At 38.9% G+C, this 16,204-nt stretch overlaps 1 protein-coding gene across 1 annotated transcript; it reads left to right on the top strand.

The window, feature by feature from the left end:
- The first annotated feature begins 2,066 nt into the window (after positions 1–2,066).
- Positions 2,067–6,135, top strand: LOC117568742 (forkhead box protein biniou). Its single transcript, XM_034249563.1, has 4 exons — positions 2,067–3,271; positions 4,666–4,942; positions 5,003–5,375; positions 5,652–6,135. Exons 1-4 carry the CDS (start codon positions 2,178–2,180, stop codon positions 5,942–5,944), a joined length of 2,037 nt encoding a protein of 678 aa, XP_034105454.1. The 5' UTR covers positions 2,067–2,177; the 3' UTR covers positions 5,945–6,135.
- Positions 6,136–16,204: the final 10,069 nt, after the last annotated feature.

The following is a 16,204-nucleotide window of genomic DNA, read 5'->3' as shown; positions in this document are numbered from 1 at the left end:
CAAAAAGACTTTAAATGCTGTGCCGAAAAGATATTCAACAATTGCCGATTATTGTTGTTGTTGTTGTTGATGTTATTGCGGTTCATTCTAGTTGTTGTTGTGTGTTTATTGTCTGCAAATTCCACGAAATTCTCGGGAAAATGGCGAGTGTGCTTCGTGAAATTGTCTGCTTGTGATATATTTGCAAAATGAAATTAAAATATCTTTCAGGCCGAAGCCAAAAGTCAAGTCGAAACATACAAAACAAAACCAAGACCGAAAAAAAAATAAGTTGCTAACAAATTGTGCGTCGTTGTTGTTGCTGGCAACAGCGCCAATCGTGCCTGACGTGTTCGACAAATAGAATTCGTTTAATGTAAACAAAACTCCGCCTCCGTGTGTATCTCAAATGTGCCGTTGTGTGTGTGCGTTGGGGGATTAAAACGTTGCCCGATCTCTTGGCACCCAAAAGCAACAACAACAGCAATGAAAAAGAAAAGAAAGATGCGTTTGGAGAGAGCCTCTGAATGCGAGCAGTGAGAGCGGTGAGCAGCCTCGTCGCCATCGTCGTCGTCGTCGTCGTCGTCACGGTCGCGAGTCGCGAGTCGTGAGTCGGCGTAGTGCTGACAGCAATGGCGGCACTCAGGGTGCCGTACTGTGTACCGTTCGAGTTTGTGTGGCGAGTGTACCAGGCACAGTAGATGGAGACCTTACCCCGCACCCCTTTCTTTACCCCTAGCTGCTAACTGTGCCCAGGTCGGGGCCATAGAACGACTAAATCAATTAACAGCTCGTTTGAATGCCGCCAGCCAGCAGCAATGGTTTCCTTTCTTTCCTTTCCGATGAAACAATGCTTAACGCTAATTCATTTGTCGTAATTTGGGTTTCGAGATCTGGGTTTTGTGTTGACTATTTATTAACTGTTGACTGGCGACCGCAAAGGAGCCAAGCTCAGCGGGAGTGAGCCAGCGAAGCGATAACAATCTGTCACCTAATGGAGGTCATGTCAAAGTCAGGCTCAAAAAGAACTGTTTATAAAAGGAGAGAGCATAGAAAATTACTAATCTAATTTACGTGTTATATATACAATGTTAATTTTTTAAATAGGCTTATTAATATCAGTAAATTTCTTTGAAGTTTTCAAATTTAATGTCATAGGAATCACATTGTACGAATTAATACCAAATGATGTTAAAATAAAGAAACTATGATTTTTTTTTGTTTATTGTGACTGTTTTGTAATCTTTTGTCAATTCAATAACTCAATAATTCCCAACCTAATAAAAGATTTTTATTTTTAAATTCTTGATATTTTGAATTTGCTGAAACACTTCTGTACTCTATTTAGACAAACTAATTAATTTTCTATACTATATGTTATTCTTATTGCAGAAGCAAGGTATTCGAAACATAAAGATTATGAAACTGTCTTTACTCTATTAGAATAACACAAGAAATATCAATAGTGTTAAAAGGCGTACGTGGATAGAAGCAATGTAAATATAATAAATAAAGTTGAGGTAAAGTATTATATAATAAATAAAGGTAAATGCATTGCGTACTCTACACATTGTACAGGGTATGCGAGGGCGTTCAATTGAATTGCTTGCAATATTAAACGTACGCATTGCTGAGTTTCGATTCTCTTTCAAGATCTGTCCCCAATGCCCTGCCCTGTCCCTAGATTGAAGAATTTTGCGTGGAGACTCCAATACCGAAATACCGATAGTCGCACCTCAAATGTCATATGGCTGCACATTCCAATAGCTCAGAGAGCGATAAAGAGAGAGAGAGAGAGAGTGAAAGTGTGTGACAGATACGCAAAAGTCAAGCCAATTGGATGCGAGTGTAGCTGAGAGAATAAGAAAATTAACTGCACACAGAGCAAGCATGTGTGTGTGTGTGTGAGCGTGAGTGAGAGTCAAATGAGAGCAAGAGGCGCATTTGCGCAAGGCGTAGGCAAACTAAAAAAAGAACAGTTAGAGTGGGAGAGCAAGAGGAAGACGCAGGCATAGAACTCAAGTGAAACGACGCTCCATGGCGCAAGGAGATCGCAGTCAGTTTACAGTTAGCCGAGAATAGCGAAGCCGCGCGGTTCTCTGCACAATTGAAGCGGAAGAAAACGGAAAACAAAAGAAATACAAATTACAATAGAAGGCAATTATTTGCAGTTAATTTTCGGGTGATAAAGTGAAAATATGATCAAAAGTGAAGAAGCTGTGAGTGAGCTGAACAATCGTGCCATGGGTGTGGATCAACTGGGCGGTTTCTATCATCACCATCATGCCCCTCCGCATCCGCATCCCCATCACATATCGTCGCAGCACACACACCTTCCGTTGTCTCACACACACACGCACCCGCATACACTGAGCCATCACGGCTCGTCGCATCATCTGTATCGCGGTGGGAATCTGCTGCCTGCTGCTGGCAGCAATTTCCAATCGATGGGTGGTGGCGATTCACCCACCGAACTAGTGGATGAGAAGCCCAACATCAGCTATATGGAACGCAAATACTACACCACCACGACGATAGATGGCGCTGGCAATGTCACGCCCACCATCAGCCAGCACTACGGTCTGAGTGGATTGCATCACAACATGGGCGGCACCCCGCCGGCACCCTCCAGTCCAATACCGCCATATGGCGTACTAATGACCACCCATTCAGCGGGCTCGATCTCGCCCAGTTCCAGCTCCAAGACGCCCACCGATCAGGAGATGTATGTGAGCTCCTCGGTGGGCAAGCCGCTGCAGCTGCAGCCGATGAATCATCAGTATACCTCCACCATCAAGTACTGCTCCAACAATACGATTCTCAGTGCCAACGATTACCATCAACTGACCATCCACGAGGCGGATCAGCAACAACAGCAGCAGCAACAACAACAACAGCAGCAACAGCAACAGCCACAGCAGAATTCTCCAGTCTCTGGCAGCTTTATGCCCCGGATTTCCTCCTCACCTACGCAGGTGATCGCAAATGCTCATGGTCACGGCATGTCCGGATTGAACTACTCAAGTGCCAGCTCATCGCCAGCCAAGTCATTGAATGGTTCCGAATCGACGTCGACAAATCAGACACACGATGGACCCAATGTCCAACAACAGTCCAAGTCAAGTGGCTCCAGTGGTCAGGACAACAGCACGCCGGATACTACGAAAAAGTCTGGTACTCGACGTCCCGAAAAGCCAGCTCTTAGTTACATCAATATGATTGGACATGCCATCAAGGATTCGCCTTCGGGAAAACTGACTCTGAGCGAGATCTATGCCTACTTACAAAAGAGGTGCGTATTCCATTAAAAATTTGATTAGTTGGGGCTTAAATCAGTAATTTTATTAAGAATGATTTGATTGAGAATGTCTAGTCTACAGTAGGAACTATAGAAGGTTTTCCTCAAAATGTATTTATATCACCGGGTGATCAAATCGAAACAGTTTTAATAACATATAATTTTATAGTTACGGCCTACAACATTTTCTCATTTTTAATTTACTTCCTTATTGCTTCTCAAAATTATGCAGCACTATTTTAGGAGGCTTGAAATTATATATTTTTTCTAATCTGTTGTCAAATTTATAATATTTTAATTTAAACGAAATATGCAAAACAGAAATATAAATTAGATAGCTCTATGAAACTTTAATTAATTCAAATTATGATATAGTACGGATATCTTAAATTACTTCCAATTAAATTTGAGAATTAAAAGAATTTATTTAAACAATCCATAGTTTTTAATTTGTAGGGAGTTTAAAGTTGAAACGTGAACCACTTTAAACCAATTTAAATTATTGCTCTAATTAGAACATAATTAGATGAAAAATATTGATGGGGAATAATATAAATCGAATCATTTTAGTGGATCAGTCCATTTCCTTAAGTGACTAGCTTTTTTTGCAAACTAATCTATGAGTTATTGGGATAAGCATCTTAGAACTTGGCAGTATGATTCTGATCGATTTACGATATTATAAAAAGTAAAGTGTTTTTTCCTATAAGGTTTTCTCCTAACGACAATGTTTCATTATAAGATCGTCTATAGAGTTTTGATATAGATGTAAATGAGAACTGAACGCATTCCCAAGCTACGTATCAAACGTCTTTACGTTCTCAAATGTCGAGTGGAAGCCATTACCGACATCGACACCCGGCCAAGTGGCAAAAGCCCAGCTACAACTACAACTACAACTACAACTACAGATACAGATATAGAAAAGAAACGACATCGAAATCGAAATTGGGGTTTGGCAAATGTATGGGTTGCCATGTGATTTGTCGCTTGGGGTTTATTTACTTGCGTCCGATTTTATTTACTCAACAAAATATGATCGCTTTCGCTCCCCCCCATCCCCCCGATCAGCAATTCCCCCTCCAGTCTCCCCCACAGAAGTGAGCGCATCCTTTTGATTGCTCGTATTTCTCAGCGCTTGGCACTTTATGTGTTTGGATATTGGCGACGTTGGCGACTGGGAACGCGACTGTGACACTGAGTGCGTCTCTCAGCACCAGCACAATTTGAGTTCAGCTGAGTTTTGTTTGTTGTTCGTTGTTGCCAAGTCTGTGGCACCCCGAAAAAGTTTTTAATTGAATTTTGTTGGCGACAAAGCTCATTAGACGAAGGGCTGTGCAGCAAATAAATAAACTTATCCATTATCTCAATTCGTACTCTGCTTACAGCTATGAGTTCTTTCGAGGACCCTACGTGGGCTGGAAGAATTCGGTGCGTCACAATCTCAGCCTCAACGAGTGCTTCAAGAAGCTGCCCAAGGGCATGGGCGTGGGCAAGCCAGGCAAAGGCAACTATTGGACCATCGATGAGAGCTCGGCGCATCTGTTCGAGGACGAGGGCAGTCTGCGACGTCGTCCACGTGGCTACCGCTCCAAGATCAAGGGCAAGACTTATGCCGTGAGTGCGAATGGTTTCTACGGCGCTGGCTACGGCGATGCAGCTATGGTGAGCTAACAAAGCTAATCTTATCACCTTCATGTTATTAATTTAACTTTGCTCTTCCAGGATAATCCCAATTTTTATGCAGCACCTGCGTATGCTGGCTATGATTATGGCGCACCTGCCTCAGCCTCTGCCAATGGCATTTCGACGGCTGCTCAAAGCTTTGGTGACACCTGGAACGTGCATGCGGCGCATAGCGGAGCACCTGCCTTGGGAGTGGGCACATTGCCGCAGTACTCGAACATCACCTGCCTCACCACAGTGGGCAACAATTTAAATGGAGCATTGACGCCACCGTTGGCGCACTCGTCGCTGGGTGGCGCAGCATCCAGTTCGCCGGTTCCAGTGGCGGCGCTTCAAAGTGATTATGCGCCAGCAGCCAGTCTCGTGGCGGCGGGTTATTCCTATGCAACAAGTGCCAATGGCTTGGATAATGGTAAGTGGCTGCTGGGGCAACTCCGCTGTGGGTGTTCGTGTCAATCATAGCCAAGTGATTGCCGACTTGTGTGCGTCTGAGTCTGAGTCTGAGTGTGTGTTTGTGATCTTGATCTCGGATTACCGCCGCCTAGCAACACATGGCAAACTGTTGGCGAGTTTTTATTTTATAGCTGATGTCGGCTCTGTGTGTGAATTTTAACACAAGATCATAAAAATCATAAAAAGCAAACATGTTTTAATCGAGTTATTTGTTTTTTTCTTCGCTTTTTCTCAGGTCTGCGTTCCATGTCTCTGCAGCAGCTCCCCGCCTTGTCCTCCATCCAAACGGGACAATCGCAATCCCAGTCGCATCACAACAACAACAACAATAACAACAACAATAATCATCATCCTCATCCACATCACCATCATCATCATGGCACAATGACACCGCCGCCGTCGCAGTCGGGCAACCATGCGATCGATCGTTCTCCGATCGATCTGAAACCGGTTTACCTGCCGCCCATAACTCCGCCCCCAACATCCGTCAACGGTGGCTACTATGAGACAATTAAATATTCGAATTAGAATATCTGTTTTTAACTCCTCCCATATGTTTTGAGTTATTTTTGGCATTATTACCTCAAAGGATAATCAATTTTAATGTTAGCTCTTAAGTAGTTGCCAAAGTTGACACAAATTATGTTATGTGTAGTTGCTTAGTGTGTAAACAACAACAAGTTCTTATCAAATAAATATCATTTAATTAGCAAGTATTCCCGAAGCAAATAACATGCATTTTTATTTTTCGAATTCTAAAATATCCAAATTGATTATTTAAATTTGTGATTATATTTATCTTAATCGCAATGGCGTAAATGTCAAATTAAGAATGACAAATTTTGTTTAAGAATTCTAAATAAACAAAAACACAAGAGACGAGTGGCTACTTTTTTAATTAAAAAACAAAAAGTTCAAAATAATGTTTGCAGGAAAATATATATGATATGTATATATTACAATATATTATTTAATTTTAAAATTCATTTTTTGTGCGTATGGTGATAGTTTAAAAAAAAAAAAATTAAATATAAAAATATAATTTTAAAATTACTGAATATTAAAATTAAGTGAATTAATCGTTTGCGCACTTCTTGTGAGCAGTGGACTCAAATGTGCGTAACGTGAAGTTGGCTGCGCTACAAGTTAAGCAGTTTAGCAAGCAGTGCAACATAGTGAACTACTTTAAAGAGCACTACTTATGCTGTTCAAGAAGCAGTCGTACACTGCATTGTAAATACTGTGAAGCAGTACACTTCTTTTCTAGCACTGTTTTAAAAAACCACTATTTTAAATTGATACTTAACCTTTTCTCACCAATCTGGCAACATTTGTTTGGGGCTAAGAATATAAATTTGAAATGTAACTGAAAAACAGAATAAATGATAATTTATACATTCATACGCATGTACATATGTGTATGTATAGTTTTACAGAAAACCAAAAAGCATTTGTAATAATAATAATAATTTCATATACATATGGGCATATATTTGGGCAGTGAACATTTCATATTGACACAAAAAGTATTTCCAATAAAGCGTTTTTTATAACAATTTATGGGTGAAACAATGAGGCTTTAGTACAATATGCAGTAATTCACACAAAATGCGAGCTAACCAGATCATAGGATAATAATCATTGTAACACATCAAGACAAGACATCTAATTTAAGGCACATGCCTAATGCATTGTTCAGCAACAAGACTAACAATCCAATTATTCAGTTAATTGTCTCACCTTTATGAGCAAATTAAAATCTCATGCAGAGTCAAATGGAACACAGTGCGAATCCCAAAAAGGCAATCCAAGACGAAACCGAAAACTGCCGCTGACCATTGTGCGAGACTGGGAGAAGAAAAGGCAACAGAAATCGCATCAAGAAGTCGCCGCCATTGATAATTATCAGGCAGCGACAGCGAAAAGGACAACTGAAGGGATGCGGATGGAAATCTGGACAAACGGGAGAGAGACTCAATCTTAGTAAAACCCAAAGACAAACAGAGAGAAAGACGACGACGCAGTCAGTCAGTCAGTCAAAGAGACAGAGAGAGAGAGAGAGAGAGGTAACTTTTGAGTGAAAAATTTTACAGTCAAAGGATAATCGGGATTAAATCTTCTTGAAAAGTTAATGTTTACACACGCACCTACCGTTGGCGATGCGCCGATGACAACGACAAAGGCAGCAGCAGCAGCAGCAGCAAAAAAAAAGATGCAAAAATTATGAAAATATTGTCACAAGTGCACAGCCAGCGCAGCACAGAATGTAGGATGCGAGGGACGAGGCTGCTGCGACAGTGGCAGTTGCAGGACAATTGCAGGCGGCAATCAAAACATGCAATTGTCCGTTTCGTTCCGTTGCGAATCGAACCGAGTTGAGGCCGAGCCGGCATAAGAGGATTTGTGCGTCAAGTAAACACACGAACCGAACAGAACAGAACAGGACTGGACCCGACCAGGCGAGGATAGGCGAGGACCATCATGGCCAACTGAATGTGGAAACCCAAAAAGCAAATCGAAGATGCAGCCACAGCCAACGCCAGAGCCACAGCCGCACCAGCCTGCATAAATAAATAAATAAAATGATTTGAACATTTTTATTTTCGCAAAAAAATAAAGGAGAAATGAGCATTTTTCTTTGCGTTAAAATAAACAATTTTTTAAAAATTGTACGAACACACAGAGAGATAGAGATATAGAGGACGTATTATTTATTTTAAATTTATGTGAAATTAAAAACGTTTTTCGCAAGGATTTTCCATCAACTGGTCGAAAATGTTTTTATAGGCGCGCATAGCAAATTGCCAGGTTTTCGAATCTCATCGACAAGGAGAATAGATACAGAGAGAGAGAGAGAGGGGAATACGAGTACAAAGCGTACTCTCATTGTGGATATTCATGGTTATTTTCTATTGCGAATTTCGTTGGCTGCCCAATCACTTTACATTTGAATCGTTGATACACAAAGTCTCGAGTATGTCGCGCGTATTTCCCCATATAAATAAACAAAAGTCTTGTTGAAATAACATGGCAAGGAATATTTATAAAATAAACATTAGACCAGCACCACACAGCAGCGAGCAACAACCAACAACCAACAAGCAACAACCAACAGCGAACAACCAACAACCAACAATAATAATAACAACAACAGCAACAACCACAACAAGATGAGCGAGACAAGTTAAAGTTTTGAATGGAATACTTGAAGAGACGCGGCCAATGGAAACGACGATTTATGAATGAATTAAGCGTTGTAATGCAAAGTGTTTTGCCTTAAAGTGTTCGCAGACAGGTATAAAATTGTACCAAAGAGTTGTGAATGAATGCAGGCAGCGAACACATATCACGCATGGGAAATATTATCATACATCTAGTCCACTTCACAGCCACTCTACATTTATTTAAAAAGGTAGAGGAAAGATGTGAGAGACTCGACCACTAAAAAATAAATATAAAAAAAGTTTAAACTACAAATTATTTATAATATTGAAAGATACTACTTCTTATAATTATAAGAATATTTATTAATAAAAATATAAATATTATAATAAATTAAAACTTTTTAAAAATGAACTTACTTTCATTATCTTTTCTTACTATTGTTTAAAATTCACTTCTTATGTATTAAGCAAGACTAAGTCTCTATTTCTTTTGCATTTCTTGTATTATATTTAGTATAATATCATACCATTCATATATCCTAAAAAAATAATACTAGAAGCTAACGATGTGAAAAGTATTCATCTTAAGTGTATAATGAAACACTTGAAATATTCACAAAAATGCTCAAATTTTACCACAAAAGCTTTAAGAAGAAATACATACAAAAATGTAAAAAAAAAAAATTAAATAAAAACAAATCACAAATAGGAGAATAAATTTTATTATTAAGTAAACATTTTTAAAATGAATTGTTTCAATAGAATATCATTATTTCTACTTAATGTGCTAGTTATCATTATATTAATGAGATAAATAATAATAAAATTGTCAAATTAAATAATAATGTTATTTCTTCCTACATTTTAATTTAAATTGCAAATGTTGAATAACTATTCAAAAGAATAATTTTAAATTTACCTTTCAATGGAAATAAATGTGAGTCTAAAAATGAACTTAGTGATTTCAGAGCAGCATTTAATTAGTTTCCTGGAACACTGTAATCGACTCCTGCAGCGTTTGCATCATTTAAGCAAAAAGTCCACACCTTAGCGTTACGGCCAACACTCTTAGCCATGGTCATAGCCACCATAAGGAACACCCACTCGCAGCGGGTCATTTCGGGGCCATAAAAACTGTAAAACCGCAAATAAGCCACAAGAAACAGGCAGGACACGCGCTGCATAAGCAAATCACCCACCCCGGAATCGAGAATCCATCATCATCTTCCATCATAATCATCATTATCAATGTATCATTGCTACCCATTGGCAAATGGGGAAAACCGACCACATGAAGCACAAGACCAGAAACAGTAGCTGGAAGCAGAGCAAGGCGACAGCGTCCAGTAGCTGGGCAGGTATGTTAAGTGAGCCACAGTTAAGCCTAATGCAAAAGCAGAAGCATCAGCAGAGCAGCAGCAGCAGCAGATTGGGAAATACCCAATCGATGGCTGAAGGTTTCATTAAGAATTCCCGCGGCGCGCATTAAAGTCTAAACATGCCAACCCCGCATCCACGAAAAAATCAAGTTTTCCCCTCTGCGACTGATCAAGCGCGCTTAAGCATTATGATGATTAGCATCCGGCCAGGAATTTGAGGCTACTTCTTCAGGTAGCTAGGACTTAGCGCCGCCGCCGCCGCCGCTGCTGATGACGACAGCGACGTGTTGTCATGAATTTCCGCTGCTTATGGCCTAAGACCGGAAGATTTTGGCCATGATTATGATTGCGATTATTATGATTAAACTAATGGCGGAAATTTCCCATCTCTACTGTTGTACAGCAATGGCAACCCCTTTAACATAAGAACCGCAAGCTCAACCTCAAACATATCCACATCCACATCAAATTTCTAAGAACAACAAAACCAAAAATTGTGTCTACAACTAATCTGCTAAATTGGCTATGCAAAAAAGAACCAACTATGCATAATGAGAGAGCTCGAACGATATACAAATCATAAATTTTAATGAGTGGCCAATATCGAGCGTAGCAAAAGCAGCAACCCAGTTACCTTCTCATCCTCCCACCACCCCCACCTAGTCATTAAATCTTCCCATTCAACCCCCAGTACAAAATACAAGACTACAGCACCACCCACCCCTCGCAGCCTATGAACTCTCCACCAACGGCAAGCTGTACAGTGCAGTGTGCAAGCAGTGCAATGCATGCGCCATTGTCACTGCGTTCTTACTCTCTCTCTCACTCTCACACTGCTCTGCTTGCTATTGCTTGGCAATGCAGTGCTGGCCACGCCCAGCATTCGCTGCGCAATCGTCTGTGTGCATGTGTGTGCCGTTCGTCGTCGGCTCGCTGTGCGAGTGTGTGTGCGTGAGTCTACGCTTTATTGGCCCAAGCAGAGTCGGCAGCGACGCAGCGTCGCCGCATGCATATTCATAAGAGAGCAGCCAGCTGAGCAGTCAGCATTGTGTTTGTAATTGTATTTGTGTATTTGCTCTCGGTGCTCATGTGCGATGTATACGTATGCGTGTGTGCGTGCGCATATTTCGCCTTATCAGCATTTTTAGGAGTGCGCGTTTTCAGGCGAAAGATATTTTTCAATTTCTTTTTTCACATTTTCTTTTTTTGCTAGAAATTTTATTATTGTTGCAGCTTAAATCCTGTTTCTCTGTCTCTCTGTGCACACATATTTATGTGTGCGAGTGTACGAGTGTGTGTGTGTTTTTCAAGTGCCGTTAACTGTCTGATTAGGGCACTCCTTGCACTCAACGCTTTAAAATAAATATTATTCTTAGATTACTTCAAGTAAAAATACTAAAATCTGCCCAAAAAAAAAGGAAACAAAATTGCTAAAATTTAATAGGCAATGAGTTGCCATATGTTTCACCGTCTTCGCAAGCAACACGCCCCTCACTTTACATCACTTTTCACTTTTGCCGACATGTGTTGCAAATTGCCCTCTACACTTCTAACATCAGTCTAGCCATCAATCGGCCCCTCTCCATCCGCTGGAGGATCGTGGACATCAGAAAAATGTCGCGTCGCGACGCCAGCTCAAACCGAGCGCGGAATGGCGATGTCAACGTTCTGTTGACTGCCTCAAATTAAGCGTGCAAAATGGAGAGAGGCGCCACAGCTCGGAAATTTCGTATACGCAGCGCTTTTTTGTTGTCTAATTTCGAAATGAAAATCTTTCTTAAATTAATATGTTTCATATGCTAGAACCGTGACCAGCAACCACATTGCGTAATTCCCCGCATTTCTATGGAGTTTAATTCATTAAAGTTCATTAAACTCGTCTAGCAGTTGAAAATGTTATCGAATCAGCTCTAAACGGATAATACCGTCATTATATAGTAAATTGAGATCGTGATATGTTCGTTTCTATCATTAACATAAAGTTTAAATATAAAATAAACTTGTTTGTTTTTAATTATTTAAGCTTTAAGGTCTTCCAATTAAATTAAATATACTTTCCTAATACCATTCTCAAAACGAAAGTATATAATTAAAATGTATTGCAAAAGAATAAATAAATTACATTAACACTTGCGCCTACGCTATCCAGTTCTCCTTAAAGAAATAGTTTATTTGAAATTATCGAAGTTCTGTCCGTGTTTTTAAATCTTTAATATATGTATATCGGATATTGTCATAACCAAATATCGCAATTGTGGTGGTGACAATTATCTAAAATTACCTAAGCAGAATAAATGTACTGAATTTTATTACGAGGTTTGCTGTTGTTAAGAGTTCATGCCAAAGGATTCAAGCAAATCTATTTGATATTTACTATAAGTCTTGGTTTACATATTTTAAGATACTTGTCGCAAAAAATTCTAAAATATTCCGGAGTAAATTATTCCTTTATTTCATTATTTTTGTTTGGAATAAAAATAAGAAGGCATTATTTTGTATTAACGAATACATTATTGCATCAATCGTTTTAATATATATAAATTTTTAACTTGCAAATAAATAACGTTAAAGATGTTAAGATGTTAAACATGCATTCATCGTTTCCGATATGAAATCTTAAAAAAGGTATTCAACGGTTACTAAGTAATAGAATTTTCCGATATCCATCTCAAATATTTTAATCAAAAATTAAGCAAAATAAGTTAGACTGTAATTAAACTTTTCAGAAATATAATAAAGAGATTAACAAACTTTTCATTATTACTTTTAAATAATCAATATGTGAAGCGATTTAAAATGTTAAATTCAAGAGTAATTTTGATATACACACATGGTATTCGTATTCGTTTCGTATTTCTATAGTAAATAAAGTGAATGCATGAATGGTAAATTCACCTTCGCTACTACTTAGAGATTGATTAAACTTTCACTGCATTTGGGGAAAATTGTGTTGGAGACAGAGAGATTAAAACAATATTTTCATAGGTCAAATGACAGACAAAATGGAGCGGGAGACATAGCTATAGATACAGATACAGATACAGATACAGATATATGACGGCGAGCTCGAGATACAATCGCTATATGAGACATGAGACATGAGACTGACTGCGAATGCGAATGCGAATCAGACTGAGAATGAGAATGAGACTGGGAATTGAGACGGGGGCTCAGATTGGGACAGACGGGCGAGGCAACTACGCAAAAAATAACATGAACTGTGCAAAATGCAGAGACAGACAAACACAGAGACAATTACACACTCACACACACATACAGAGAGTGAGAGAGAGATACATACACACAATCAGAACGCCAATGCCAAAGACGAAAATTTGTAAAATCAGCAGCGACAGCGTCGACGACGTCGCCAAAAAAAGCAAGAAAATGAAATGTGCAAATGGCGAAATGTCGAAATGAGGAGCATCAACTGAAGCAGGAGCAGAAGCTAAAGCTGGAGCAGGAACAGAGACTGAAGCTGAAGCTGAAGCAGAGACTGAAATGAGAAAGAAAAGCAGGCAACGTTCGTTGCTGCAGCCTCATTCGAATTTCAAATGCAACAAAAGGACGCTCTTCAACAGGATAAACGGACACATGTATGGCGACGCATTGAACTGAACTGGCGATGGAGATATTGAGATTGAGTGTCCTTTGCTGGACATGAGCATATGGAATGCTCGGTTGAATCGCAAGTCCTAGTGCTCGTCCTTGTGCTCGTCGTCCTTCAGTTCAGCTCGCATGCGAAAAATTATGTTAAAACAATAAAAATATTTGTCAAAATAATGCGATTGCGCTAATAGAGCCAAATATTATTCTTGTATCAATTATCCAGGCTATCGAAATACGCATAGTCTGAAAGAGATAGATATAGAGAAAGAGACAGAAAGAGAAAGAGAAGGAAAATTCAAAGCTAGAGCGAGAAATAGAATACGGATTGTGTATGTGTGTGTGTGTTTTTATTTTATCGGCTAGCAATTTATTGAATGCAAATAAAATTAATTATACTTTTAAATAATCAAAATAAATGCAAGTGTTTCCACACACACACACACACACACACTCACACACAAACACACTCGCATCCCTCAGATATTGAGTCACACACACTTGCCCAAATAAACATATAAAATTTACTTTAAAGCTGACAAAGTCAATAAATATTGTTGTACGAAAAAATATTGTTTCAATAAGCAAAAACAAAAAAAAAAATGTAAACGAAGTCTGCAAAAAAATGGTTTGGGCTCATAACAACAAAAACAACAACATCACAGCGACAAAGAATAATCGAGGAGATGTGAAAAAAAACGTGAGAACACATGGCAGAAAAAACAGCGAGTTTTGTGTGTTTAAAGAAGGGCTCTTTTCCACAGCGAGTGTGTGAGTGACTGAGAGAGAGAAAGAGAGCAAAAATACAAATAACAAAAACAAAAACGATCAACTTGCTAATTCCCCGACTATGTGGGCGTATTAAGACCTGCAATTTGCGCAATATAAATATAATTCTCTTCATTAAAGTTTTTCCTAAAAACAAGCGAGTTTACATTGTAAATATTAAATATTTTTTCTGAATTCTTGTTTTTTATTGTTTGCAAAGTATACATTACAAATATAAATAGAACCTTAGGCGTAATTAGCTGCAAGACTAGAATTTATTATAAATACTTAAAGTAAACACATTCTACTCAATACTTAATATCTTTCAAGCGATTAACATACATATAGGATATAGCATAAAGTAGTAAATAATATCAAGAGATAGGAACAGAGTAAATCATTTTGATTTATATATTTTCTTTGATATTAGTATTAGTATAAGCATTACATTTGCCACTTAACTTCTCTAGGCTAAGATCAATGAAGTGTACACTAGTTACATAAAAGAATACATCAAGATAATAGAATAGTAATAAAATAATATCTATCACTTGAATTGTGTTTCTAATATAAAGTTTTTCAAAAAATATAGATTTTTTTTTTATCAAATTAAGGTTAATTGAATAATAATAATACCAAAGTCTTGTTGTGATATATAATATATTGCTTTTCAAATTAAGTTATAAAGATTTGGTTCTATATAAATCAAATGTGAAATATGAAAATACAGGTTTTTTTTTTAATTACCTGCTCTCTTTATTTTACCAATCAAGTAAGCAAACGACAATTTCAATATATCCAAGCTAAATACATTAATAATTTACATATATGTAAAATATATATATATGTATATATATATGTTTATTGGTTTGTTGTAAAATTCATTTCAATTTATTCTAAGTGCCTGACTATTTTATAGTAGTGATAAATTAATTGTAAACAGGCAATTTATTACTTTTGCCACCATGCCTTTTTTAGTTGCTTACAAAGTGTAGAAAACCTTTTCAATTTATAAATGCTTTTTGCTCCTTCAACATTTTGTCGCACAGCTGTGAACTGAAATCGAAAAAAATAAAACGAGGAGAGAAAAAGAAAAGAAAAACTTGTGACCATTAATTTATGCTGAAACCAGATACCAGATAGCAAAAGGCAAGAAAGACCCTGAGCCACCCACCCATCGAAACCCAACCTGGAGCCTGGAACTTGTCTGCATTGTGTGTCGTCCCAGGTGTTGCGACGACAGCTACTGTGGCCTCTACCTTGCCTGCTCTAACCCTGGGCACGTTGAGTGCGTGTGAGCGAGAGCGATGGCTTTGGCTAGGCCGCATTTTAAGCATTAGTTTGAACAACATAAACATACAGAGAGGAGGAGGGGGTAGGAACGAGGGGGGAGTCACAGGGCAGCAAGTGATGGAACAACTATTTCCATTTCCATTTCCATTTGGCCAGAGTGAAGAGAGAGTGGCACTTTTACAGGGCGAAAAGGCGGTCGTTTCTACGTACAAAATCATGAATGGCGGCCACCTCGCGCGCGTTCTCTCTCAGATACAGTATCTGTATCTACAGCTGCGAGTGTGTGTGTGTGTGTGTGTGCACACATAGCTGTAGGTCTTCACTTACTGACTGCAGCAGCAGCAGCAAACAGAACGTGTGCTGCCGTCGGTGGTTGGTCACAGATACAACTACACAACGCTCTGTACAGATACAGATACAGATACGAAACGCTGTCGCTGCCAACAGCGCAGCTGGCGTTGGCGTCGCAGCCGTCGTAGCTGCTGCTGCTGCCGAGATTCCGAGTTTTCTGGCCGCGTCGCATTGAAGCGAGCTGTATGTTATTTCAGTTACACAGATTCAGTATCAGACGTGTTACT

This window comes from Drosophila albomicans, chromosome 3 (genome assembly GCF_009650485.2).
Source record: "Drosophila albomicans strain 15112-1751.03 chromosome 3, ASM965048v2, whole genome shotgun sequence".
Taxonomy (NCBI): Eukaryota; Metazoa; Arthropoda; class Insecta; order Diptera; family Drosophilidae; genus Drosophila; species Drosophila albomicans.
Note: the sequence above shows the minus strand (reverse complement) of the source record. Positions and strands in the feature narration are given on the sequence as shown.

Bases quoted from the DNA above. Each gene is read 5' to 3' on its own strand.
- LOC117568742 (XM_034249563.1), top strand. From the start codon at position 2,178: ATGATCAAAAGTGAAGAAGCTGTGAGTGAGCTGAACAATCGTGCCATG. The intron at 4,943-5,002 runs GTGAGCTAACAA...TTGCTCTTCCAG, and splicing joins GCTACGGCGATGCAGCTATG to GATAATCCCAATTTTTATGC. The intron at 5,376-5,651 runs GTAAGTGGCTGC...GCTTTTTCTCAG, and splicing joins TGCCAATGGCTTGGATAATG to GTCTGCGTTCCATGTCTCTG.